The 27,928-nt window shown below is 41.4% G+C and overlaps 1 protein-coding gene across 1 annotated transcript; it reads right to left on the minus strand.

Moving 5' to 3' along the window:
• Window positions 1–27,641, minus strand: ZBTB20 (zinc finger and BTB domain containing 20). Its single transcript, XM_053972010.1, has 4 exons — window positions 27,579–27,641; window positions 26,771–26,958; window positions 6,244–7,851; window positions 1–1,440 (listed from the first exon to the last, which is right to left on the minus strand). Exons 3-4 carry the CDS (start codon window positions 7,829–7,831, stop codon window positions 1,022–1,024), a joined length of 2,007 nt encoding a protein of 668 aa, XP_053827985.1. The 5' UTR covers window positions 7,832–7,851; window positions 26,771–26,958; window positions 27,579–27,641; the 3' UTR covers window positions 1–1,021.
• Window positions 27,642–27,928: the final 287 nt, after the last annotated feature.

Genomic DNA, 27,928 nt, shown 5'->3' on the forward strand with positions numbered 1-27,928 from the left:
CTAACCCTTCTCTTGTACCTAGATCCATAGGTTGCAACCTCTGATATCTTTGATTTTCCTCTGTGTTTCTCTTTGCCTTCTGTGAAAGTCCCTCTTGATTGTGCTGAGGCCCTGTGCTCAGCGAAGACACTGAATAAATTACAAAAAAGCCACCGTTGCTTGTTGTCTGAATCTTCTTAGTTTCTGCTATAAGGTGGTGGTGGTGGTACGAGAAAAGCAGCGGGGAGGGTGTGCCACACAGCGTGGGATGGAGCAGAATCCAGGTGAGGAACCTCTGATTCTTTTTCCTCACCCTGCAGGGACTCCACACTATCCAAGCCACACTGCCTCGCATTCCCCTCAGCCCTTTTTGTGTGTTTGTGGATGCATGTGTGTGTGAGAAAGCAGACACGTGGTGGAAACCAGCAGGGCCTTGTTTCCTCTGGTTGCTGCTCAACCAGAAGCAAAATATTCCACAGTTCTAACTGGATACTGTGAAGTCCAAAAGCGGTCAGCAATGTGAATCATGTCCATTGAAACACTGCAAGCGGTGTACTTATAACGACAGTAGGCCTTGTAGATTTGTAATATATTTTGTTTTGTTTCTTTATTTGTAGTGCTCTTCACAAGTGAGAAAAAAGATTTTTTTTATTATTTTTGTCTGTTTTTTTTAAATTTTTTTGTGGTTTTTTTTTTTTTTTTTTTTTGTTGTTTGCTTTTTGTAGTAAAGAAGGGTTGTATTTAGAGGCCAGTAGCTAGAGATCCAACCAGTGGAGCTCATGAAGCACTACCTGGCCTTAAGGCCACCATCCAAGGGAGGTTGGGAAAATTATTATTCACCCAGCCTCCGGAAATGTAATGTACCAGCAGGCAAAAAAGTTCTTCATGTAGTACAAAAAAACAACAAAACAAAATGAACCCAAAAAAAGGAGGAAAATAAAGGTAAAAATGAAACAAAAATAATTTCTTAAATTCTAGTGCCATAGCTTTTTTTGTTGTTTCTATTTTTGTTGTTCATAACAAAGAGAGAGAGAGATTCTACTTATCCATCTGACACATGCATCCTCATGTGGTCGTTGAAATGCTCGATTTGGTCAAACTTAGCTGGACAGACAGAGCAGACGTACGTGGTCCCCTCCGTGCAGGCCACCACGCCGGCAGGGACAGCCCTCGCGCCAGTGCCGGTGGCTCCAGGCGTGCCATTGGTGGCACTGTGCAGAGCCACGTGCCTCTCCAGTAGGGTCTTGTGGGAGAACTTCTTCTTGCAGATGTAGCACTCATAGGACTTCTCCCCGCGGTGGAGACGCATGTGCACATTAAGGGAGCTCTTCTGGGTGAAGCGCTTGTTGCAGATACTGCACTGGTAGGCCCTCACGCCGGTGTGTGTCACCATGTGTTTGATTAGGTAATCCTTTAAAGAGAAGGAGCGCCAACAGATGCTGCACTGGTGTGGTTTCTCACCTGCCCATTACCAATGAGAGAGAGACAGAGAGACAGAAACAGACAAAAAAAAAAATCATAAAATTAAACCAGTTCAGTAGAACTATTTGCAATAAACTAATGGTAAGTCTCATGGGGGTCTTTGGAGGGGTGCTCTGGCTAATAACGAGTAAGTCTGTTAATCAGTGCGTTTTTACACACAACATTTTTTCAACCAGAGGTCTCAAAATGCTTTACAGAGGAGGCTGTAGAAATTCCGTATCCACATAGAGTAAAAAGGAGCTCAAATGATTTCTTCAAGTTCACATAGTAGGTAGGCACTGAGAAAGACAGAACTAGAGTTAAAAGGTCCTGGCATCTGCACCCAATTTCAATGGCATAGCCTCTCCTGTCTGTGCTCCTCATGCTCATTTCTAGACAGGAAGGTCTCAGCCATGCTACTTCACCTTTCGGTGCTTCCATTTCCTTACCGGCATGCAATAAAAACAGGGACAAATCAGTGATTACCAGACAGCTGACCTGGGCCAGACTCATTTCGGTCAAATTGCTTTCAATTTGTCAGGAGAGAAGTGACAGAGATTGTCAGATGAATCCAACACTTTATAAAAGGTTTACATTTGTTGCTCCCTTTTCTGGTCAAATGTCATAGCTGAAGCACGTACAAGGAGTACTGGAAAAGGGAACCTCAGGACACAGAATTGCCTAGGCCAGCCAGCACTATGCAAAGGGCAACCTAACAGATAAACTTCCAGTGCAAGACAGAGGAAACTTGAACGATTTAACTGCCAGTTAAATCAAACACCTTATGAGGTAAACTAGAGAGATAAAACACATATGTCATGTCATGTGCTCCCAGGATTTTTGTAGAACTTATTACAGAAACTTCTATAATTGAACTCTGATCATGTTCAGACAAACCAGTGACTACAAAGATAAACTGGAAAAAATACTTAGCCGAGCACATATACTGTTTTTTTCAGACTACTCTTAAATCCTCCTCATGCTCAGAGTTCTGAAAGATAAGGCAAGGTCTCATGTTTCATGGTATCAAGCAATGTTTTCATAATATGGTGCTGCACTGGTAATGTAGTCAACAACCAACACCCTGAATGCCCCATCAAAAGCTACTTTTTAATTTGCTTTCTGAATCACTTGCAGTATATTTCATGTGTGGAATTCATCATCCCCAGGCTGTCAGGGATAGAGATGGTACTGTAGCTCTATAAGAATCAAAACGATCCTCTGTTTCACTGATTGAGAAAATTATTTTCCTGTGGTTATTCTGCAATTTCCCCTCTTTTTTTTTTTTTCTCCACAGACATCCTGCTTCCTTCTTTTTACAGTCTGTTTGGCACTGCTGTAAATCTTGAAGAGTCAGTCTTCAGGGACCAAGACATGCCTGTGGTAATATATAATTCACTCATTGTATAGTGAGATTACCATATGCTACTTATACTCAATTTTAAGAGGAGATAATTAAAATGGATTAGATGTGAAAGACCTACTTTTTTATCTCCTCAAGTTTCTGTTTCTATTTATCGCATGGTTTGCATGTATGATGGTGACATCCGTGAATGAAATCCACTCACTCCTCTTCCTTGCACTTGTGATGAGTTTGTCCCTACTTGGTGAAAGACACTTGCTCAAAACACTAAGTCCTTGCTTTCCTGATGGCTGTGCCACACACAGTACTGTGCTGCGTGTAGACAGGCCAATATGCATGACAGATGATGTGGAAAATGATAGTGTGTCAATTAGAATAACATCTGATTAACTTACAAGAGGCTGATTGTACTTATGGAGGTAATTTTTGCCTTGGGCAATATATGTCCCAGAGTTTGTAGTAAGTTGGTCTCCTCCACTCTAGACCCTGTTAAGATTGTGCTACAAAAACACCTTAATTTTTGCCTGCTTATGTTTCCAAGATACACTGGGTTGTGGCTTTTTAATCTCAGCTTCAAAGCCTTCCTGGGATTTCTCCACTCTAAAGAATTGCAAAACTTTAGTTTTTCTTTTTTTGTATGCAGATTTTTGTGCTTCCTAAGTGAGCACTGTAGATTCTTTATTCCCGTGATTCTTCATTTTCAAGTCAGAGAAAACTTTGCTCAGTGAATTAAATGTACATGTTCTTCCTTTTGCTTCTTTATTTTGTATTTGGCTGGTATTAGACAGCAATATAGGATGATTAAAATAATAGAATCAGAGCATATCTTGAGTTGGAGGGGGGAAGAAGCAACGTCAGCGCCTGGACATGGTTCCCTTTTCCAGCCCCTGTGCTCCTGGTGATGTAGGCTCTGCGGCTCTTTGAACCCTAACCATAATGGATACTTGGTGCTGACACTGAGGTCATGGAATCATAGAATCCTGAGCTGGAAGGGACTCCCAAGGATCATCAAATTCTACCTCTTGTTCCTGCACAGCACCACCTCAAGAATCACACCATGTGCCCAAGGCCATTGTCCAAGAGCTTCTCGAACTCTGCCAGGTTTGGTGCTGTGACCACTTCCCTGGGGAACCTGTTCCAGTGCCCAACAACCCCAACCAAAGGGTGAAGAACCTTTTCCTAATATCTAATCTAAATCTACCCTGAGACAGGTTCATGCCATTCCCTTGTGTCCTATCACTGGACAGGAGAGAAGGGGTCAGTTCCTGCCCCTGCAGTTCCCTTCATCAGGAAGCTGTAGGTCACAATGAGGTCTCCCCTCAATCTCCTCTAGGCTGAAAAAGCCAAGTGACCTCAGCCACTCCTCAAATGACTTCCTCTCATCCTATCACCAGATCAGAAAGGTGTGGAAGCAGCAATGTTGGTGCTCTACTGTGATCCCCTTGGCATGTCTTTTGCAGCCTTTAAACCAGTACTAATCACAGTGTGATATGTGGGAAAGGCAATGTTGCCCAATAAAGTGCAGACACTGCATACACTCGGGCACTGTATTTCCACAATATTGTGGGATATATTAAAGTGAGTCTACACGGAACATGGAAAAATATCAATCTTTAATATGTTTGCACCCATGTGAAAGAAGAAAAGGAAGTCGGTTTCTGTTGCATGGAAAGTTACATCAGACTGTAGTTTTTGGAAGCATAAAAACATACAGAGATATAGAGGCCTTTAAGTTACTGAATTCTGGTTTATGATTGGACTCTTCCATGACTTCTCTCGTGAGCCCTCCAAACAGAAAGATTAATTCAAACATTTGCATCTCCCAAACCTCTAATTTCTTCTGTGGATCTTTTCCAGAGCCACTTTGCCTGGCTTATTTTAAGAGGTCTAAGGAAAAGTCTCCCCTCTATTTTTGTAATGATCCTGTCCAGCACTAGAAAAGGTAGCATACAGACTCTCTCTGAGGCTGCACACATAATAAATATTTTCAGGAGGGCTTTTTGAAGCCTAGCTCTCTGTTGGTTAAGGTGAAATTATTCTGCCAGGAGCCAGTTAGCTCCTAAATGAATTTTGAAATTATTTATCTACCCAAATCTTTCCTTGCCACCACAGCCCATTTTTTAGGGCACTCTCAGACCCACACAAATAAAATATTAATTAATGATTGAAGATGCCTATCAATTTCCTTGGTTGGTATTACCTTGGGATTCAGGACTCTTGATCCTTGCAATTATGCATTTTGTATCAGTCCTGAGAAGTTGGTATTTTTGTATATGTACATATACATGTCTGCTGTAGATGTCTAGAGGAGTTTTTCATTTAAATGATACATACAGGTAAATTGAAGTTAAAAGTTTACATCTACACATGGAATTGAAATCTACTGCATCCAACAGAGAGGCATGTTGGGCAATTTTTCCAGGTTCTCCTCCATGTATCACAAACCCAACACTTATTTTAAGATCTAATGTTAACAAAGCCACTGCTTGGTGAAAGAAATATTTATTCTTTCTCTAAACTAGAATTTCTCTCCAACAGCAGAAAGAGTCAAGGGCTGGAGCAAGCATAGCAGTCCTGAACCCATGATAACTCCTCCATGTAAAACACATATCCTTGTTTTGAAGTCTCATAACTTGCCAAAGATAGAAAAGGCAATTTTGGCTCAGTGGCAAATATGGTTACCTATGTTATCTCAACAGACCATAAACCATGTACTAAAGCAGGCACAGTTTTAAACAGAAAGGTGCTGATGTTGTGTTCCATTATGCTCTACATATATTCTTTAAATATTTTCTCATTGAACCCTCTGTTTCTGTACTCATATCTAGTGATACCTAGTGATATCTAGTGATTTTCCAAGAGACAAGGGATTACAGCAATCAGCTTCAGTGAGGTACAGAAAGACTTTCTTATAGTAGTACGCGAAATCTAGAAAATCTGTGGCAGTGTGTGTAACATTTGGGCCTGAACCTACTGCTGCAGCTCCACCAGTAAAGAATTTGCCCTAACCTCACCACTTCTTGAGCTTAACCCCCCCAATATCTGTAAAACCTACATGGGGATGCCCTTTCTTAGTAGATATAGTTTTTATTATGACCTATTAGTTTCCTCTCTTCCACTTAATATTGCCTGGTCAGCTTGCAGGATACAATGAATGCTCACCATTTCCTTGGATGGGTGCAAGATGCATTTTACTCCAAGAGAAATGAACTTGTTTCTGCACCATGCATAGTTAGGCCCCTATTTGGGATCTGTATGTTTCTGCAGGGACTCAACTTGAGTGCAGTAAGGCCAGGAAGTGTTCAGTGACGCCAGCTCCCTGGATAAGCCCTCCCTCCTGTTTATGCTGGGGGCTGGCAGATTGGCAAACAAAATCTAAGTCCATGGTTGTGAAGGGGCTTCTGTGGCTCCACATGCAAGCCAAAGGGAAGCACTCTTACCTGTGTGTACAAACATGTGCTTGACGTAGTTCTGTTTGGCGGTGAAAGTCTTGTTACAGAGAGTGCACTCGTAAGGCTTTTTTTCGCCTTGCCCACCTGCTGTGCTGTGGCCCGCAGACGGAGCCAAGGGCTGCGGGGCTGGCAGCTGGGCAGTAAAGGTTGACAGGCCGGGCTGGGACACTGTTACAAACTGTGTCTGTTGGCCAGCTAAAGGCTGGGGCAGGCTGAAGAGAAAAGGCTTAGGGCCACTGCCAGCAGACTGTGTGGTGAAAAGGGCAGGCAGGTAGGTGTTGCCAGCTGTGCCAATGACCTGAGTGTTGCTGGTCAGAGTCAGTGGCATCCTTAGATTGCTGGTGAGGGTTTCTGTCTGGCGTAAGTAGATCTGTGTGGTTGGCAATGGTTGGGCAACAGATGTGTTGACAGAAGGCTGCAAAGCCCCCTTTTCGGTGCTGTTATTGACTGTGAGCACTTTGCTGTCCATTTCAACGTCATTGCTTCTCTCTGGTGAGGAAGAGTTGGCATCTACATGTTGCTGCTGCTGCTGCGGCTGAGTGCCATCAGCAGGGACATCATTTTGATCTGCTTGAGTAGGTTCTTGCTGCCCATCCCGGCCCAGACCAGCCATAAACTGCTGCTCCATGGAATCAGGCTCAGTGCCAATGGAGGAACTGACACCCGAGTCAAAACTCTCCCCTTTGGGCTCACTCTCAGTGCCTTCTGCTTGGTCAGTGTCCTCAGTGCATTCCTCAGACTCATTGCGCTCAAGGATCTGCACCCTCTGTTGCCCGTAGTAGTCATAGTCATCCTCCATCTCCTGTTTAATATGGATGTTGCCCATCAGGGTTTGAATTCGGACAGGACGCGGCTGCTTCCGGCAGTGTGTGGTCTCTGGAGTGGTGGAGAGGTACCGCTCCATCTGCTGAGACCGTTCATGGATCCGGGTAATCCAGCTGGGGTCTTCTATGTGATGGTCCCTGGGGAGTCCCAGGGCTGTCTCATGGTGGCTGACCACAGCTCCACTGTAAAAGGAGCGCTCCCCACTGCCATTTTGCATGGAACAGGCATAGAGGGCTGAATAGATCCTGTCCACACTGTGCTGTGAATGGCTCTGCAGGTAGCCAGACTCTGTGTCAGTGCTCTGCCCCGAGGTGCCTGATTCAGGTGTTCCCCTGGGTGTCTCTTGGCCAGAATCCTGAATCACTGGGTAGACGTCTCCTACATTTTGTGAGACAATCCTTGTGCACTCATCAATCACAGTCTTGATCTGCAGGATGCTGGCGGCTGTGAGGATTTGCAGGGCTTCTGACTGGGAGACCCGCAGCACCCCGCTGTACATGAAGTCAATGAGCTTTTGCACAGACTGGACTGACACCACTGAGGGGATCTCGATGTCACTGTAGCCCAGCAGCAGCTTGTCCTGGAAGAAGGGGCTGCCAGCCGCCAGCACGCAGCGGTGGGCACGCAGCATGCTCCCGTGGATGCGGACCGTCACGTCACAGAAGTGGCCACGGTTGCGCTGCTCGTTGAGGGTCTCGAGCACAGAATTGCTGAAGTTATGAAGGTTGATGCTATGAATGCGCTCTGTCATCCCCTTGCAACTGATGTTACCTGGAGCAAAGCAGGTGACAAAAGCAAACAAAAAAAAAGAACAGAATGAGTCTTGTCCTCTGCAGGACCACAGTGAGAGCACTGGCAAAGGTAACTTCCCACTGTGTAAACAAAACTGATTGCACTGGAAAAACCACACATAGAGGCATTGGTAAGAACACATCATTTTTGTAAGGCTGCAAGTAAACTTCCCTACTCATTTCCAGAAGCTCAAGTCCTGAATTTTTGGACAAAACCAAATGAAGACAGGTGCAGCTGGACCTGAATTCCAATCACACTCCTGAGTCTTGGACTTCCTATCAGTTTATCTGGCTTTAAAGAGCTTAGAGCCAGCCAATTGTAAACACTGAGCACATGGATTAAAGCTGAATTTTAAGCTCTGGACTGGATTTATGCCAGAAGAGAGCAGAATCTGTAATGACCCTAAGTTGTTAATGCAAAAAGAATATATGAAAATATGATTTCCATCTAGATTGGTATTTTAAGGAATTTAGATCCTGTGTTTCACAGTATAGTTACTTCTATCAAAAAATCTGGCAGTCACTTTGTAAAATCCAAATCTGGTTCAAGATTTAGGCTGTAAATGTTCCTAAAATCCCACACAGAGTTTTGTCTGGGGTTGTGGTTTAGAACATTTGCTACCCAATAGTGACAAACAGTTCTCTGAAAAAACCCAAAGCAAAAAGTTACCATGAGCTGTCCCCTTCATTTTTAGCATATCCTAAGTTCTGACTTGCATCAGAATGCCATCATATAAAAACAAATGTTCTCCTGCTGTTATTTACTTGACAGAAACGGGAAAATTACAGACATTTACTCCAAGGAAGATTTTGTCTTCGTTTGGCTGAATAATCTAAATAGAGAACAGTTTAGAAAAGCATCTAACCAATTTGGATACAGAGCTAACATAATCTTCAAAATTTACAAGTGACTGAAAAGAAATTTCTCAATCTCCCAATCCACTGTTCCCTATCTTCATCTTGCTTGCTTTAGTTTCAATGCTTTCCCATTTCCTTTCCTGGGATTTCCATCTATTTGGATTTTGACAGGCAGAAACTATGGTTTCACCTTTTAATGAAGAATCAACTGCCCCTTGAGTGGTAAACAAATAAAACACTATTAATAATTATTTTAAGGATTTGTAGTACATGCGGCACCTTTGTTTCCAGAAAATTAGACAAAGTAATGCTAAACCACCACTAATATTACAGGCATTTTGTCTTGCATATTCCCACCAAAGATCTAACCACTCTTGCCACAATAACTTGGTAATGTGTGAGCATCCAAAAATAGAAATTGCTAAGTGTAAGTAAATTAAACTAGCTTATTGCCACTGTCTAACAAATGTACAGAGCAAACAGACAGCACTGAAAGCAGTTGATAGGCATACTCATGCCTTGTAGCCCAGCAACGTCTCCCTGCTCCACCCAAAGGAGTGCTTTACATCTCACTCACAGAAGTCCAACACTACTCACTGCAATTTGCAGGCAAATGTGGCATCCTCCCTGCTCTCCCTTTTTCTTCCCATTTATTCACTACCAATGTCTCAAGCACCCTCTGTTCTGGTGGTTCCAAGAGAAACCACCTTGGACACAAGAGGTTATTTTAATTCTCTGAAGTAGCTGATGATTAAAGGGAAGCACAAAGTCAGGAACTGGAAATCACAATGGGGCCAAGCTATCTGAAGAAGTCCCATGTTAACAGATGTAAACCAACCTGTACCAGAAGGTTACTAATTTCCATGTGTGATTAGCAGGCTGAGGGGATGCTCACATAGAAGAAGCAAGAAGGAAATCACTAACACCATGATGGAGGTTGTGAAATACATCTGTCTTGTTCATAAGCTTAGCCAGGAAACCTGAGCTTCTTTGTCTGATGGGACTGACCATAGGACTAGAAAAACATCTTAGAAACTGTGAGACTTTCCTTCAAGGGCACTGCAATTATTATTACAGAAAATAATGTAGAGAAGAGATGTATTTCCTCCTCCTTCCTGGTAGAGTAATTCTCTAGAGGCCTCCAGGGCAGTTCCAGAAGCTTCCCTGTCAAACATGTCAGATTATACAGGAATCTAAAATGTATTTACACAAAAAGTCAGAATCCTTGGCAAAAGCTTCGTACCAGTGGGGCAACAGAAGGGTGGAAAATTATTGATAAATAGGTGACACCTCTTTTCAAGACTTACTATAGGCCATAGCAAGTGATTGTACAGGTACCCATTTATCTCCATCTATCTTTGTGTAGTATCAGTGACTACCTAGTTTGCTCCTAGGACTCACTTTCACAGAAACACATCTCTATGCTTGGTTTTGTCAAATGAGATATTTGATAATAAGAAGAAATATGCAGCAGTGTAACACAATAACCCAAAAATCCTACCTTGAACATGCACAATGTGGAATTTTCTACACATACCAGAGATGCTACAGACAAGTCACTTGATTTGAGAAAAGAAACCTACTTTGTTACTATACTTCTTGGCAGATAAAATTAATTTTGTGAGCAGAACTCTGAAAAATGCATCCTTAGGACAACTCCTTTCCAAAAAGGTGTGACATGCACCATAAGACTGGATGCCTTCCTGGGAACGTGAATTCTGCCATTTACCCACAAATCACGTACAGAAACGAGGAAGGGCAAGGTTCATCTATAAGTTTCAACAGCCCTTCTCAGGTCCTGGCTGTGGGAATTAAGAGTTGTGTAGCCACAGTGTATTTGGTCCTGTCATAGTTTAACATGGGAGGAATTTAGGGAAGTCCTTAGCAAACTTAATGAAAACAGTCAGTTGAAATTTATCCTGGCTACAAAAAAGAGATTTGTATGCATTTGTAAGAGTGATGTGACTAGCTCTCCTATAGGAACTGATCTAGGATGCTCCTTGTGGTGTAGGAGCTGGTCTGAAAGCCAACTGAGCCACTTCATAAGTGGCATTATTTTTTACTGCTATTAGAGTTTGCCCTTAAAAAGATCCTCTCATTGTTGGAACATCTACCACTTCTTCAACTGAGAAGCAACCGAAATTTACTCCTTGAGGATAAAAGAAGGGTCATAGGAAGAGATACACAATAAATGGTTAAAAATAGCTAATACAGATTTTGAGGATGATTCTTCCAGGCCACCTTCCTTGACATTCAACACTGTAAACCATATGTAGCCAAAGTCCAGGCAAACAAATTATTTGTATAAGTGTCAGAAACACTACTACACAAGCCACATCAATATAAAGAGCAGTTTTAACAAATTCCAGAGATTGGTCTGTAGGAAAACCTGCTGTCCAAGGCAGATCCTTTCCCTCTTGGCAGGAAACCGGGTCCAGATCCAAGTTTTGTGGTTGACCCCTACTTCATGATGTTCTAAACTGAAAGTCCAAAGGTGATGTTGCCCACAAAACACAGACTTGCCAATGCAGGTTTGATTCTAAGTAAATGCCACATTCTGACAAAGACTCCTAGAGCCTTGGACAAGCCAGAAAGTGTGTCAGCTCCTCACAAGGCCCAGCTGCACACAGGCATACTCACCTACTCGTCACTGCATAGAATGCCCAGCTCAGGAGAAAGACTCCCGTCTAGGGCTCTCCTCAGGCCTGCCACTCTTTTAAACTCGAGACAGTGGGAAACTTTCTGTGAAATTCAAGTGGTCTTTGTTAAGTACTCCCTTTTTTTTTTGTCCAGTAAACATGAGGTAGCGATCCCAATGGACTTATTCTGAGAAACTCCTGTAAAATGGTTTTGTCCCCTTTCTGTGAAGCAAGTTCTGATTGGAGGGGTATTCACAAACCATATAGGAAAGAATGGGTGTGAAAATGCAAAGGCCATTCTTACCCAGATGGGCAATGAATAGGCATTTGCCAGTTAAAAAAAAAAAAAAAAAAAAAAGGCAGAAAAAAAAGAAAGGAAAAAAGCCCAGACAACTGCACAGATTATGCACATTTGAAATCCTCCTGGGATACAACTTGAAGCTGGCATGGCATAAAGGTGAAACATATTACTGTGCAACTTTGAAAAAAGCTTCATTTGCCCGTATGCAAATGTACCGATTAAACTGTCAGGCTATTCACAGAAACATGCATGGAATTCATCCTCAACTAGTAAGAAGGAGCACAATGTGGATGGGAAAGGAAAAAACTTTTGTTGTGTAATACATGACTGAATGCTTAGATTAGTGTTTCCCTGAATCTCATCCACCCCTCCTGCTGACTTTTATGCTATGGGCATTCAAAAGAAAGTAGGTTTTACCATGACAATAACAATGACAAGCTCTCCAAGTACAGTACCAAAGGGGAAGGCAATGGCAGAAGGAAACAGCAGGCAGTGGACTCCTGGAAGATGCTATAGAAAACGTGTAAGTGCAGCAGTGAAGTACATCAAGCATGGCTTGAGGCAGTTTTCCATTTGCCCGAGTTACCATGCACAGACCTACAGGAAGCTTGAAAGTAATGGCTTTAAATGGTGATGTTTTTGTTTGTCAAAACCATAAAAAACTACCCCCAGAAAACACATGATGTAGTAGAACCAAAAAGATGGACAGAATATCGAACACTGCAGGCCATACACAAATGGCTACGTTGTACATTTGAAAATGCGCTTTGCAAGGTTTTTTTCTGTACAGCCACTAGATGTCCCTTTCTGCAAAGCCAGTTGCTGAAAGTCTTAATGCTCATAACTGAAGGATATCAGAGAATTTGATTTTCTCTAGTGTCTTTTAAAATCACGGTATCTCAAAGTTCATTGCACAGTAATGACTACCATTTATAGAAACATAGTGGCGATGAACCCATCACAGTTACTGCAACTCAGCAGTATCTCAGCACCTCAGCACAGCATTCACCTGAAGCAAAACTGCCTAGGATGCTGGAATCCAAGCTTTTTTTGGAAACTTACTGTGTGCTCATTCACAGGAATGACTAGCAGAGTGAAACGCAAAGGCTATATCTTGCTTTCATACTTATGGGGAATAGAGAATAATTGTTCTATATCCTTGAGAACTGGTGGGCTTGCTGAGACAGATATAATTTTTGCCTCAATCTTCCACAGGAGAATTTAGAAAATTTACCTAGCAAAACATCTCACTGATGTCTCACTTAGACAAGATCAACTAGCTTGGTGTTTTTGCCTAGTTTGTCTTTCTGACAACCTTCCCAAGCCTTGCCTTGAGAAGAACGCACACTTTGAGAGATGGCAGAAAAGTTGGAGACATTGTATCTCATACAAAATATAGTCTCTTTATGTTCTTACTATCAAAATTACAAGTGTTTTTCTAGTTGGGAGAACAATCTGGGCTAGGACAAAGATGTAGAAATTAGGCTTGGTAGGTGGCCTTCCTACTTCTGGAACTGCTTTTCTGTGCATCAGTAATCCAGCCACTAGTTTCTGAGAGCACGACAAACATAATAACCTCCTGCTGCTGGAGACAAGCGGTATCATCTAGTCCTTACTCTCTTTCTCTACCATACATGGTTTTGGAAATCCTTAATCCTTGGTCTCCACACCAACTGTTGGATGGCCTCCTGTTTGTATCAAACGGATGCATTTTCTTCAGACAGTCATCTAGTCTACTATTTTTTCTCATGTGGGAATAATTTACCTACACTATCTCTTCAGAAATGTGTCTACTATGTTTGCAAAAACAACACTGTGGATCTCTCCTCCCTCCCCAGACAGACAGTCTATTATCTTTCTAGCAAGAGATTTCATAGTATTTAAATTTGAAACTGATCAGCCAAACCCTTCCCCTAACAAACAAGGAGAGCTACTGACCATTTTCCTCTTTACAGCACTCCCTCATATACTGGAAGGTGCCTCACTTTTCTTCTTTAGACCTGTCTTTTCTAGAAAATACAAACTCAGGTCTCCAAATCATCCTCACTGGTTATAGGTATTCTCCTCCTTCTTATTTTCTTCCATCTTCTTCCACTTAAAATGCAGCCCAAACATAGATCAAGTATTCTAGCCGAAGGAGGTGAATGAAGGAGTTGCCTATATATCATTGTCTATGATACTCTTTAAAAATCTTACAGAATAAATAACCCCAAACAAACAGAGCCCTGTTATCAAAACAGATCTTCCTCAAGAAAGATGTATGTGAGTAAAGAATTCTTATGTTGGAATGAAGATCTCAACTCTTTCCTAAACACAACAGTTCACTCAAAATACAGTATGACCATCACAATGTGAAGGCTACTATAGCCCCATAACTTCTATAGGAAGTTCTCATTTCCATACATTAGTGTCTCATATTCCAAACTTTGCATTTTGCAACAACTGTGGGTGCTTTCTTCAGCTTCAATGACCTGATTTACCCCAATTGATAAAGCTTTATCTTCTGCTGTTAGCAAGTTAGTTACTATAAAACTGGATTAACAGAGCAAAAATTCCTGTCTACTGTCTCCATACACAACATTAGTCCTGCATCAGCTTTCAACTCTTTGGGATCAATTTAGTGGAGTAACATTTCTTCCACTCAAGGAAGTGACCAGAATTCAAATGCTGAAATCCTGGCAATGTGTGACTTCTTAGTGCATCTCAAAGATGGGCAGACAGCAATTCAGCCATGCCTGCTCAGACTGATTCTTCTGAATATTTGGCCGCATTCTAAACAGGGGCCTGCAAGAGGAAAAACTTCTATGGAGTTTCAGGAACACAGAAGAACATTTGTATCCTCAGCAGGAGATCTGACCAGGAGTAGCCCTTGCTTTCTGTTGCTTTAAAGGTTTGCTGGAGCTTTCACCCAATCATCTGCTTGAACATCTTGAAAATCAGTATCTCCTTCTATAATATCCATCCAAAACAAACACCAGATGACACTACACAAATCGCCCTAACCCTACCAGATTGTTGTTACAATCAAAATATGTAGCAGTCTACATTTAACAGGAAGTACTGTATTTTTACCAGCACAATATCTATTAATGTGTCAGTAATACACTCTATGGAAGAAAAAATCACTGTGTTCTGAAAGCTGTCAAACTTCTCTAAATTTTGTAGCTAATAACTACATTTGTTGGAAAGACAGAAATGCATCCACACACAAACACAACCTTATTCTCGAAGGAGAAAACACACCAAGGAGATGGCAAATAAGAGTTTGCTTAAACTTTTTTTTCAGGAGACTTCTTCTGCAGACTAGAAAATGCTCAGCACATTTCCTAGAGATGATTTATTCAGTTAATTGCCCTGCCCTTTTTAGCATTTACTGAATTATGAGATATCCATTTTACATAAAACTGAAGACTAACCCATAAGTGTTCTGTATATAAACTGGCTTCTACACCCAGTGGATATAAATCCGTAGTGTCAAGCACAAAAGCCTCTATTTCAGCCTTCAGGCCGGGGGGGGGGGGGCAGGGGGCAGTCAGAAAGTTACCTTCCTGTGCTTTGCCTGACACACCTCAGGAGGTGTCCATTGGCACTAATCCTGTTTGCTCTGAAAACCACAGGTGGCAACGTCTGTGCCTCAGTTTGCTCCACACCTAGAACAGGGACAGCATCATTTACTCAATCCTGCAGGACTGCCTGCCTCAAGGAATTGTTTTGCATCCTTGGATAAAAATACTACAGAAATATAAAGAATTAATTCCACAAGTTTCTTCAAGTTTTATTCATCAGGCTTACAAAAAAAACTAGTTTTCTTCTCAAAGTACTCCAGTGCCTTAATTCTTCCATTTCTCTTTAGGGTCAGCATCCTACTTACAACTGTAAAACACCAGGTAAAAACTGGCTCCAATTCATAGCAATGTAGTGACCAAAGTCAGTGTTGTAGCATGTTCAGCTATTTTTAAGTTAGGGAAGTATTACATTTTGAGCCAGTATATTTACTTTTCCCACTTTCAATCCGATTTGTATACTTGCTATTTTAGAAATTCCAAAGACACTTCGAAGAGTGCACAGACAAAAAACATTTTTTATTCCCAGGCACATATCTGAGGTCCAGTCAAATACACCTCCACACTAAACAGTGGCACACATATACACACACTCTGATTATCTCAGTTCCTCTCTCACACCTTGTCTGCAGACTATCTACAGCCATGCCATTGTATCTCCATAGCACAGAAATTAACTGCATGGATGGGGGATACTTCTGTGGGTATCTACACCATCTCCAAGCAACATATATAACATTACAGAAGAAGCCCTGGAGCTGTCATCACAGCTGCATTAACTGGGATTTCAACAGGCTGCAGCCATATCACTTCAAGGGTGCTAATTCCTGAGCCCCAGTCAATTGTAATCTATTTATGCTAGTGAAATATAAGTTTGCCAAATAGCATTTCAATGCACTTCTTTAAAATGTAAAGGGAGAAGACCTCACAACTGCCCTCTTAAAACAAGAAACAGAGGAAAAACAACATCTCCACATGATGGCACCATTTCCTAGGAAGAAAAACAACGCTGTGCTCATCCCTTCTTCAGTAGGGAACATTTTCATGTCCTACATGAAATCTGTTTCAACCACACTCTCTTGTTCCCAGAGAGCTCATGCATTATCCTGCCAAGCCCCAGCATGGTCCAACTGTTTCAACGGGCTGTAAGTATAAGGGAGTTCAGCTCTTTCAAAATCTAGGTGCATCTATTGCTCGTTTTCCTTCCCAGTGCCAGGTGCTGTTATTTGGAATGCATGTTTCACTGGTAGACCCACAGCAAGAGGGTCACTCAGCAGGGAAATGGGGAGATGGGCCAGTGATGCTGGTGTGAGCACTCCCTACTCAAAAAAAGATTAGGGGGATGCTTCTTGGAAAAAAAAAATATTTGGAAAATAGAGGCAAACAAGGTGACTTGTTTTGCTATTCTATGGTCCTACAGGCTTTTGTTTAAATTCTAATAGTGTATTTCAGACTGAACCCCCATAAGGAAAGTGGATAAGGATTGCTTTTGACTGTCTTGCTGTGGGAGACTGTATAAACTTATATTCTCTCTCAGAAACCTTGTTTAGGGAGGAGAAGGGGCTGGGGTTGGAGGTGGGAGCTGTGTCTGGAGATGAAATGAATTAAAAGGCTAACAGGTGCAAATATCTTAAAACATGTCTCCAAAAGAGACACCTGCTAGTCCATGAACTCCCTCATGTTTGTCCTGCAGTGTCAGGTGTTCCCCCAGGCAGAAAGACAAGGAGAAAATTCTTATCAACCTGAGTGTGGTTAAATACAGTAAGCCTGAGAGCCTGTGGGCTTTGGTAAAAAGGAAAATATAGATTAAAACCTCTTAAGGTAATTACCTGTTTAGAAGGTTTCTATTCAAGCTAGAATCCTCTGCAGAGAGTGTTTGTAGCAGTCTGTTAGGGAAAGGGTGCAGCCAGTTACGGATGAGTTTTGTGGGAGAGCCTGTGGAAGAGCACTGCTTATTTCCTCCATGATACACTGAAAGGCATTTCTCTGGAAAGAGATTTTGTTCTGGTCACAGAACTATGGTTGATGGGAGAAACAAGGGATGGATGAAAAATTGTAAATGCCTGTCCTCAGGGCTGAGAAAAGATTCTTATCTCGTCCAGTGCCTCTGTCTCAGCCCTGAGTAGAGGAAAGCTATCACATGAAAATGCTAGATATTTTTTGGTTATTTGTTCCATTTGTATTTTTATGTACTAGTGAAAGAATAATTGTTAACTAGTACAACTGGGTGCTTTTCAACTAGTACAACTGGGTGAATAGTTCAACTTAGAAATATCGTGAGACACATATTCATAATGTTTTGGACTGTGGTTTCTTTATTTTGAGTCTATGGGACGAGTGGTCAGGCCTGCTTATAATTCAGATTTAAATCACAGCAGGAAACAGAACATTCTCATGTCTACAATACTGAAGGCCACAGGAAATGTTCCTGTCCTCAGTGAGACCTCTGCAATCTCTGGGACCAGACTTATTTCCAAAACCACCTACTTAGCTTTGACAGGAATAGAAATGTATGGCAGAACAATTTAGACTAATAAATCAAGGCAATAAGCAAGAACACAGCATTCCTGGATGGCTTGATACTATCAGATGGAACTCTAGCATTAAATGTACATTGTCAGTTCCAATGCTTCCCCCAACTCCCTGGGGAAAAGGCCCTGGAATTACATGTATACACAAGCATTCAGATACCAACAGGTGATACTAATGCAATGCATGGGAGTTACTTCTCAGGTCTTCCTTAGGCACATTCTACCCTCTACTCATCCAAAAACACTAGAGATAGCATCTGGGAGTTTCACTTTTGAATACAGAGAATATGCCCTGTTTTGAAATGTAACATAGGATCAAAGTACAAGGTACTGTTAAAATTGACATGGTTGCCCACACAGGCATGAAACTATGAGAAGTCCCTTTCTCTGTTTTTATTTCCTGTATCATACCCCTTTTCACACAAAAATTGCTACTTTGTGGGTTTCTTCCTCTATCTGCGTAACATCAATAAATTACATGTTATCACTCCTATCATCTAGTTATAAAGAGCCTTTCAAGATTTTTAATAGATGCACAATATTGCTACACTTACATTTTCACTGGTTAAGAACGTAAAAATAGCTGCTGTGAGATTACTCTTAATTTATACTACTTCCCTCTCGTGGGCTTTCAAGAAGAAGTATTTCACCACATGTCACAGATGGATACAGAATATATACTGCACATCCCAGCCAGGCAGAGATCCTTTCAGTGTTTAACACAACAAAGCTGGGATGAGTAGGGGTTCTAAGATTTGTTTATCTCTTTTTCATAGGTGCAGTTAATTCCTCAAGGAGATATTTGTGCTGACAGATTCTTCAATTCTCATTGTACTCTATTTCCTGAGTGGTAGACACATAAGGCTGGGATCTCATGTTATTTTAGCCTCATGAACAATGAAAACAGCTGTAGAAAATATAAATGGGTGGCACAATGGCATCCCCTCTAGAAACAACAGGACTTGGTATCCTCAGGAATTCAAATGCACAGCACCAGGCAGAACATGCCGCTGTGGTCTCCATGGGCTGGGATGCCAGGCAAACAGCCTGATGCAAATGAAGTTCAGTGGCATTCTGATGGCTTTCAACTGACTCTCACCCAGAGAGCAGATCAAACACCACATTTCTTGTGAACATGATTTTATTCTGCAACACCTCCTAGCACACTTTATAAACATTAGTAGGTGGTATTAAACAATCCCTTGGTTTTATGTTTCAGGTTCTCTCCCACTACCATGTTAAGGCTTCAGTTCAAAAAAAGGTTCAAATGAAAGAGGTCCCTTTGTTCAGTCATTCAGTGGAGAACAATGCAAGAATTGTTTTGGTTTTCTCTAATTTGAATACTGGTTTGGCCATACCTTGTTCTAAAGTTACAGAGGGAGATCATAGCACAAAGATTACACGGCTACTCTACCACAGGTAAACAAAGGAGGAGAAAGTGACTGTGGAAGCTTAGAGGAAAAGAGCAAAAAGCCCCCATGCTAAACAGATCATAGTGGTGAAAAGGAGCAGGAGGTGACCAGGTATGTTTTTACACCTGCAACTTTGGAGTTGCGTAGCTTCAACAAACCAGGCCACTACGACACCAGTCAATGTTTCTCAGCGCATGGAAGGTGTTTCCCTACAGCACAAGGGACTAATTGCGAGAGATGCAAGCACTGAGCTGCACAGCTTTTTAACAAGCCACAGTAGGACAAAAGGATATGGAGATGCAGCTGCTTTAGTTTCCTTCAAGCAAGAGTCACCTGTCAAACATTGAAGTATTCCTCTGAAGACCATATTAGGGAAATGGCACATTTGGTTTAATCTTCTCACCCAATTAAGACAGAGGAGATGACAGCAGAAGCATGTATGGTTAAGACATGAAGTAACAATGATTGGCATGATTATGTTTGACATACTTCAAGCAGATCACAAAGTGACAGTTTTGGTATGTGCAACTTCAAGAAGAACAACTATTGAAAGGAAAAAAAAGAGGATGTTAGTCAAAAAGGGTCTGAAAGTAAAAGATAAGGAAGTAAAATCCATACGAACAGCAGGGAGGTGGCCTTAATAATACTTTAATAGAGTTCATATGCATATCCGAGAACAACAAAAGAAAAATGAGGAAGTAGAAAATGCTACAGTGGTTAAATAACAAGGTATAAGAGTTCATTAAAGCTGAAAATTTATTCTTCCAAACATGGAAATCATGCCCAAGTGACATTAATAGAACTGAGCATAAACTGTAGCAGACTAGATGTAAAACAAAGATTAGGTAGGGCAAAGAGGAAATTTAAAGAAAAACTCGCCAAAAGCATAAAGAGAAATACTGCGATAAAACATTATTTAAACATACCAGACAGAGAAAGTTAACAGAACAACGATTGGTATCCACTAAGTGCTGCAGACTATGTGGATTGATAGATCAGGTAGTCAGTGTGTTAACAAGGCTACTATCTATGAAAGCAGTAAAGGTAAGCAAGGATATTACAGAAACTCTACTGTGGAATTGACATTATTGGTTCATTTTCAGGATGGAATATGCTGGAAGGTAAGCCAGCTCAAGGGAAGGGGAGGAAAGCACTGCTCTGGAGACTTATTAAAAAAAAAAAAACAGCTGAACCAAACACAAACCCCATGCACAAAAACAAACAAACAAAATCCCAAATAACTGAAAAAAGTACTAGAACATCTTGATACACTGAACAGTGATAGATATTTGTACGTATCAATCAGTCCCTCACTTCATGAGTGAAGCAGCTGAAATATATACAGAAGAAGGATTTACTGAAGACTATGAACATAAAGAACAGTAGTTAAATCTTGAAGGGGGTTGACTCTGAAGACAAGACAAAGTAAACTCAGAAACAGACTGCAAACATCTAATGGATAGTTAGAGTAAGTCTCTCACTGGCTGCAGTATGCCTTACATAAGAGAACTTAAGTAAGAGAAGTTCAAAGAGAACAAAGAGAAACTTACAGCATTACCAAATGCTTACAAAGGGAAACTTACAAAGAGAAACACTACAGCATTCAGCACTCAGTCACCTCAAGAACGGAAGCTATGTAACTGTAAAGAGCAGTAAATATTATCCTTTTCCCTGGTATTTAGAAAGGATAGATACACTGTAGAAATATCTTCAGGATGTCCCCTGAAATAATGGGAGTTAGGAGCATGCACAGCAGTTTTAAACCAAAGCTGAGACTATGCATGTTATCACTGACAGTTCTCTAAATGGAAAGCAGTAAGAAAAGTACTAAACACCACCACAACCTCATACTAAGACAGTATTACAGGGGCATCAAATAACAGAGCCAACATTTAAGATTAGACAAATTTTCAATGTGCATCTATGTGTTACAATTATAAGTGATTTGTGCTTCAGTGAAAGTTGTGCTCCACAGTTGCATCTGAAAACATGCTCACTGATTTTGTAATTGAAGTGCCATATGCTATTAGCCATTTCTCAAGAGACAAAAAGCCCAAGAGACCAACCTGACAAAACTCACTTAGTGCACCGATTAGAATATAGAGACCAGCTCCTACCACTAGCACAACATCTTTCACTGCCAGTTCTTCAGTGTATTGTGATGGCTTTTTCAAGAGGCAGGGTGAGCTCAGCTTAGAGTTTTGCATACCTGTACTTGTACCTACTTTTGTCTCTACACAATTCAAGCAACACATATCTGCTTCTATGAAAACACAAGTTATTCCTGACTGATACTTCTTTGACAATTTTACAAACAAAAATACAAGTGCACAGGACATAGAAATCACTTACAACTATTAAAAAGAGAAGCAGTTATTAAACAATATTTCAAATGTTCTGCAAGATGGAAGTATAATTAAGTGTTGTGACATCAGTATTTGAGAGCTATGGATATCCTTGCTTTCAGTTTAGCTTTCTACAGAAAAGGCCTGTGTCATTATTATTATATCATCTAAAATAGATATCTAAACATACATAATTTCTTAGGTCACCAAAAACAACCTAAAAGTATTCAGCATTAGCTAAGACATGCCATACATAGATTAGCAAAAATACAGCTGAAATGAGTTTTGACATACTGCCTGACTCCCTAAACAAGGAAGCTGGTAGAATCAGGGTGCCTCCTGTCTTCACTGAGAGTGAAGACTATTTGAAAGCTCCAGAGAAGTTCCTAGGGAATCACAGCCACAAATTTCCAGGGAGAGGGGAAAGACCATCAGGGCATGTAACCATTCCCTTCCTACCACAGAACCTTGAAGAGAGACACAGGAAACCTAAAAGGCAGAGATGAGGCCAAACCACTTTCAGATCTACCCAGCCTCTATACTAGACCCAGGCAAAGTGAACTGGCAGATTCATGGGAAGGGAATGGTGGGTCCCTCTAGCTGCTCAAGAAAATGAAACCTCAGAGTTTCCATTCCATTCACTCTCAATGCTCTGTGGAGTTCAGGAATCTTGTGAGGTTCCCACTTTGTCTTTCCTTGTCATACTGGAAGGCTAAGAAGCTACAAAAACCAGCACTTAGAAGGAAAAAAAGCAAATACACTGCTTCAAAGTTCCCATCTTGTGAAAGCTGAAAAATGCTGGAATTGGACCAAGTCAGCCATGGTACTTGAGCACGTAGGGGCAAAGAGTTCAGATGTGGTCTATCACTGACAGTGTTTATAAAGTGCATTCCATTTAATGCAAAAAACCACCCCTGTCCCTTGCTAAAACATAACTTTAGAAAGTCCTCCTTTATTTCGACAACCTGCCAATGATTGTTTAACAGATTCAAAAAAATACATTCACGCCTTACTTTTCTTCTCAGGTCATTCCTTACTAGAATCTCAGGTCTCTGCAAGAATTCTGTGTTCTCTAAAATCATAAATACTGATTCAGAAGTTTTTCCAGTGATTGTCCAACCTGCCTCTCAGTCCCATGGAAACTCTTTGCAAAGATGTTGCTTTTGTCTTGTCTGGAACAAATTCCTTCACAGATGGACCATCCAATGTCTAAGAATAACTCTTTTAACTATCCATAGAGACAAAGAGATTCAGTTGTACTGTTCCTGTGGGATTCCTTTGAGTTTGGACACATCTGTTAAGATGCATACATCAGAGCCTGAATGAAGGTTTTGTCTGATTGTATCTTTGAGAACTCGTGAAAGTTTCTGCCAAAATGATCTTATCTCTTGGCACTCTTGCAAAACATATACAGTTATAGATGCTTTCTGAAAGGCTCCTGAAATAAGTGGCCTATGCAGACCAAATCAATTTAAATACAGCCAGGTCCTGATGACCTTCTTCCTCTCACTGAAATCTTTAGAAACTTTACCTGAGGCTGCTCAGCCTTTGAACTACAACCTTATTATGCACTTTATGCACTCTCTATCCATAAGCAAGGAAATATGTGAAAAACTGTGAATAAAACAAATCTCATTTGTTTGAAAAAAGCTTTCCTTTGCTTTTTTATGACCTTTCCAGAACCTGTGCTTGTCCTTGCACGAGCACCTTTCTTCTGGGTAAGCAGACAGATCTGTTTGTGACAGCTGAGTAGCTAGAGGTGTAACCCAGCTGGAGTTCTATCAACTCACTCTATCACTTAATTCCAAATTAATTCAAAGTGGTGTCTTTTATCTGCCAAGCACTCCATGAAAACAGTTACCTCAGGAAGCACCTCTTCCTCTAACTTGTTTCTCCAACTGTATTGCATTTCCCAAGACTAAAAGAGATGGGACTGGACACCGGGCATCCTGTGTTCTGGATTTAGCTTTAAAGATTCATCCGTCCTGGAAATAGTGTTCAAACCCAGAAATCTAGGACCCAGTCCTACAAATTTGAGGAATAATGCAATTTCATTTGGAATAAGTGGCACCAGAAGCAGCATGCAGAATATACTATGCTACAGAATGAAACCCTAAATTATGTTGTACAAAATTATGTTGTACAGCACATATGACTTTACCCACTTTTTTTTTTTTTTTTTTTGCCAAGTATTCATATCAGTAAGACTGGCATTCAGACTATTGCTTTAGGCTTTCTTCACCTCTGCCTTTTACAGCTGAGGAGCAGATGGCTATCACAGAGGTTTTATTTCCTTTGCTTGGAAAAAAAAATTGATCTGAATCATTCCAAAAGCACCCTGATATTTTAAAGTAGATTGGCTTCTGAACATTTCTCATAATAATAAATATGTGGTACTGTTTTCTGCCAAGCACTAGTGACTGTGCATGCAAAACGGCCAGTGAAGATTTCAAACTGATTTAAATAGGTGGACCATAAAATCCAAGCCTTTTTTTCCCCCAGATACATAAATGAGGCCTAATGAAACCATCTGTACATTTGTGCATTTTCCCAAGAACTGATATACCCTACCATGCTGACTCTTTCTGGGTGCTTCTGGTATTTTCAGAGAAAATTCCTCCCAAATGTCCTGTCTAACTTTAGTTTTAAAGTTTTTTTGTGGTTGTTTGTTTGTTTTTTTTTTGTTTTTTTGTGTTTTTTTTTTTTAATTATTTGCCATCCACTAGAAAACTCCCCAGCAGAATGAAGAACATCCTTTGAAAATGAAGTATCTGCCCAGCTGTGGAGGTACAGGCAGTAGGATGGTCTGGGCAAGGGAAGATAAGTAATGTTGTGCTGTCTAAAGATAGAGGGAAGGACAGTAAGTCTTACTGGTCCAAAGAAGAAAAGCATCACCATGGGTCCAAAAGTTGAGAGGAAGAAAGATGTGGCAATGTAGCTCTGACGGGAGGGGAAGAGAAGGACAAAGAAAGATTCCAGAGTGAGAGGAAAGAATTGACCCAGAAGACAGGGCACATCAGAGGTACGGAGAAAGCATTTGTAACTGCAGGGAAACCCATTTCTAATATTGGGAGCCACAAAAATAAATCTTTTGTGTCCATTAACATATTCCAGCACCAAGGATTGAGGCAATAAAAAAGAATACCACAAAACATGGTAGAAAGCAACAATAAATATGCAGTAAATATTCATCATGCCTCATTTTAGTTCATGGGGGTTCTTGCTGTTTTGCAAGGGCATGCCAAACACCACTTATATGCATACCACCCCTAACAAATACAGCCTGATAAAGGTCATAACCCATCATAAACAATTGTGAGATTTTCTGCTGGTTTCAAAGTACATGGAATCAGCTAACAGAGATCAATACTGCAAGAGGTCTTACTGTTTCCTGAATTTTTGCAAGACTCTAGCTATATTTTGGGAACTAAATTTCAACAATTTACAAGCTAGGACAATATTAATGCTGAAATTGCTATTAAACCCATTGTCTGAAAAAAAATCCCCCACACTTTCAGTGTGAAAGGAGCATTTAACCTGGGCTGGCAGTTTACTCCTATTTATAGAATAATACAATTGTTTAGGTTGGAAAAGGCCTTTGACATCATCTGGAAGGTGATTTGAGGACACTAAAAACTTAGGGGTCTAAAAGACACTGTGCACAGAACAGGTAGAACATGAAGAGCTGCAGGCTCCACCTTCCCCTGCTGCCCTCTGCCAATATTCCTCACCCTGAACTTAGCCACCTCAGAAAGCAAAAGCAAGAGCTCATTCTCCAAGTTCCCTACAATCCCCTGCTGGCCTCTGTCCTAAGGTTGCTTTCATGGGTTTCCATTTGTACTGTCAAAAAAAATCAGTGTGAGGTTTCAAATCCCATTTACTAATGAACTCTTTCATCTCTGTGAATGGGATAAAGGGATTCTTTGTTTGAAAATAAGGATTATTTTTTCTTGTTGTTCTGCTCATTTTTTGCATCTTTTCACAAGCTTTTTGTTTTCAGAAAACATTACAAGACAAAACTGCACCCCAGTTTTAACAAAGAGCCTGATATCTCCAATTTGAAAAGAATTCTTGTATATACTAAATTGCATGCTGCTTGCTGTTCAATTGTTTCACACCTCTTTCTTCTCCACAAATCACCAGGTGAGATTTAGCAAAGTCTCCCCAATGTTTACCAGCTCTATTAAAATCAAGATCTCTAGCAGAAGCTCATAATGAATAAAGTCAGAAGCCAACAGGAACGAATTGCAGCTAAAGTGATTTTGATAGTGATGATCCCTATAACCCGACTGCTTCCAAGCTTGGCCCTGAGGCAGTATTTTTAAATTAAAGAAAATGATACACATACTTTTTAATCTGATTTTTTATTGTCATGCCCTGATTTTTTTACAGGTTTTTGCAATGGCTGGTTGGCTTCTGAGCTGTTGAAACCTGGTGTCATCATCATCTCCTTTTGCCCCCCCTCTTGCAAATTTACAACATTCTAAACCACTGCAGAAGATGTAAACTATAGATTCTAAAACTAGTGAGTGATGAGATTCACATTACCCTGCACATTCTTGCCCAAGAGACTTCCAGGCAAGGACCTCTGTGAAATGACAATGTTTTGAAGAGCTGGTGAGGTAAGGTGACTTTCCAAAATCCAGTTTTAATAATCCCCTCCCTTATTTTTATATTTTTTGGCAAAATAGAGAAGAACATTTTCTAAACGGCAATTAACCCATGCTGAGTAATCTGAAAATGAATGCCCTCAAAAAAAGGGCCTTAAAGCTGGTACAACCACACAGCTCTATGAAGATTTTCCAGACTCTCACAGACTCTCCACAAAACTCTCCCCTTTCTTCATGGAAACTTTACAGTCCTGGGCTGCACAGCCAAGCACATGTTTTCAGCGCAGACTGAAATCCACCAGTCAGGAGATATGATAGGGTATTGAGAAGCTTGTGACTACCTGGAGAGGAGCAACAATTCTAGTTGGACAGGGACATGCTTGAGGGGTCTTTCCCTTTTTAATTTGTAATAAGCAGCAACCTGACCTAACAACACACTCTTAACTTTTTCTGGCTGATTGCATTATCACAACCTTAACACAAATATGTTCTGCTTTAGATGTAATTCCCAAAGAAGGGAAAAGGTAAGCCCTGAGGAGATCCTGTTTAGAACATTATGGGAAGAGCATCCAACTGGAAAATGTGGTGCACAGTAAGGGAAGTGTTTTCAAGAACCCCAGCAGCATGTTGATGTACTCACAATCAGATGACCCTGTGTGTGTGTGCAGGTTTGTTGGTGAATGTGGAGAGTGGATGAGGGCCGGGCTCAGAGAAGGAACAGCTTCAAGGTTCAGGCGGGGAAGGCCCGGCTTGGCACTGCATGCACCCGTCTGAGTAATCTCATTCTCCTCAGACGCCTTCTGGTTTTCAGCTGTCTTGGGTTTCTTCCTGAAAATAAACAAAGAGACCTTTGAAGGGACTGACTGCATATTTGGGAAAAGGCATTTTTAGAATCTGTTAAAGATAACTTTCTTCCCCCACCACCACCCCCCTCTTGCCTCTCTTTTCCCTTAGAGGGAAGGACTCAGAGAAGACTTTCCTCCATACTTCTTGTTTGGAAACAAGCTGCTCCTTGTTTTGACTCTGATGCAATGGCCCTGAGACTGTGTTATAGCAAATAGGCCAAGCACGAAGCTCCTTATTCTGCCCCTACTGATGACATATAAAATGAAACAGTAGTTTAGACAGTCAGAACGCCGTTTGACAAATATTAACCAAGGCTGTAGCATTCTGAATAGAGAGTTATGCAGAAATGTAACAGAATTGTCTAAAAAGCAAACAAATATGCAAGTTTCCAGTTCAAAACGAATCAGTACAGAGACTTGCTTTGTAGGAAAAAGCACTGAAGCAATTTTGAGATGCAGAGGTCATCTAAGTAAAGCATTGACTTGGAACCTGAAACAACTGCCTATGAACACTGAGCACACGAGCTCTCAACACCTCCCTCCATCCAGAACCTCCAAGGAATTAAGCCTCAGTGGTACATCAAGCAGGGAGTCAGTCACCACCTTAGCTTCACGGCTGGAGAAGGCGAGGCACCGGGCGAAGTGGCAGCCTTTGAATCACACAGCGAGCACTCCGAATAGGGCAGCGAGCACCCGGCCTCACTGTCCTCCCTCCGCTACACAGGTGCAGGTGCTCCCTCTGTGCTCCCCAAGCCAGCTCGGGATGCAGCCTCCGGAGGGAACAGTGCTACCCCGGGCCAGGATGCGGCTGGGGCACCCGGCAAACATCGGCTGCTGTCGCCGCATGCCGGGAGGAGAACAGTGGTCACTCGCAGGAGAGCAGCAGGAGCCGGGCAGGCTGGAGCCATGCCGCTGGAACCCGTTATCTCCTGCCGACAGCCGAGCAGTGCCGG

The sequence above is a fragment of the Vidua macroura genome, chromosome 2 (assembly GCF_024509145.1).
Source record: "Vidua macroura isolate BioBank_ID:100142 chromosome 2, ASM2450914v1, whole genome shotgun sequence".
NCBI lineage: Eukaryota > Metazoa > Chordata > Aves > Passeriformes > Viduidae > Vidua > Vidua macroura.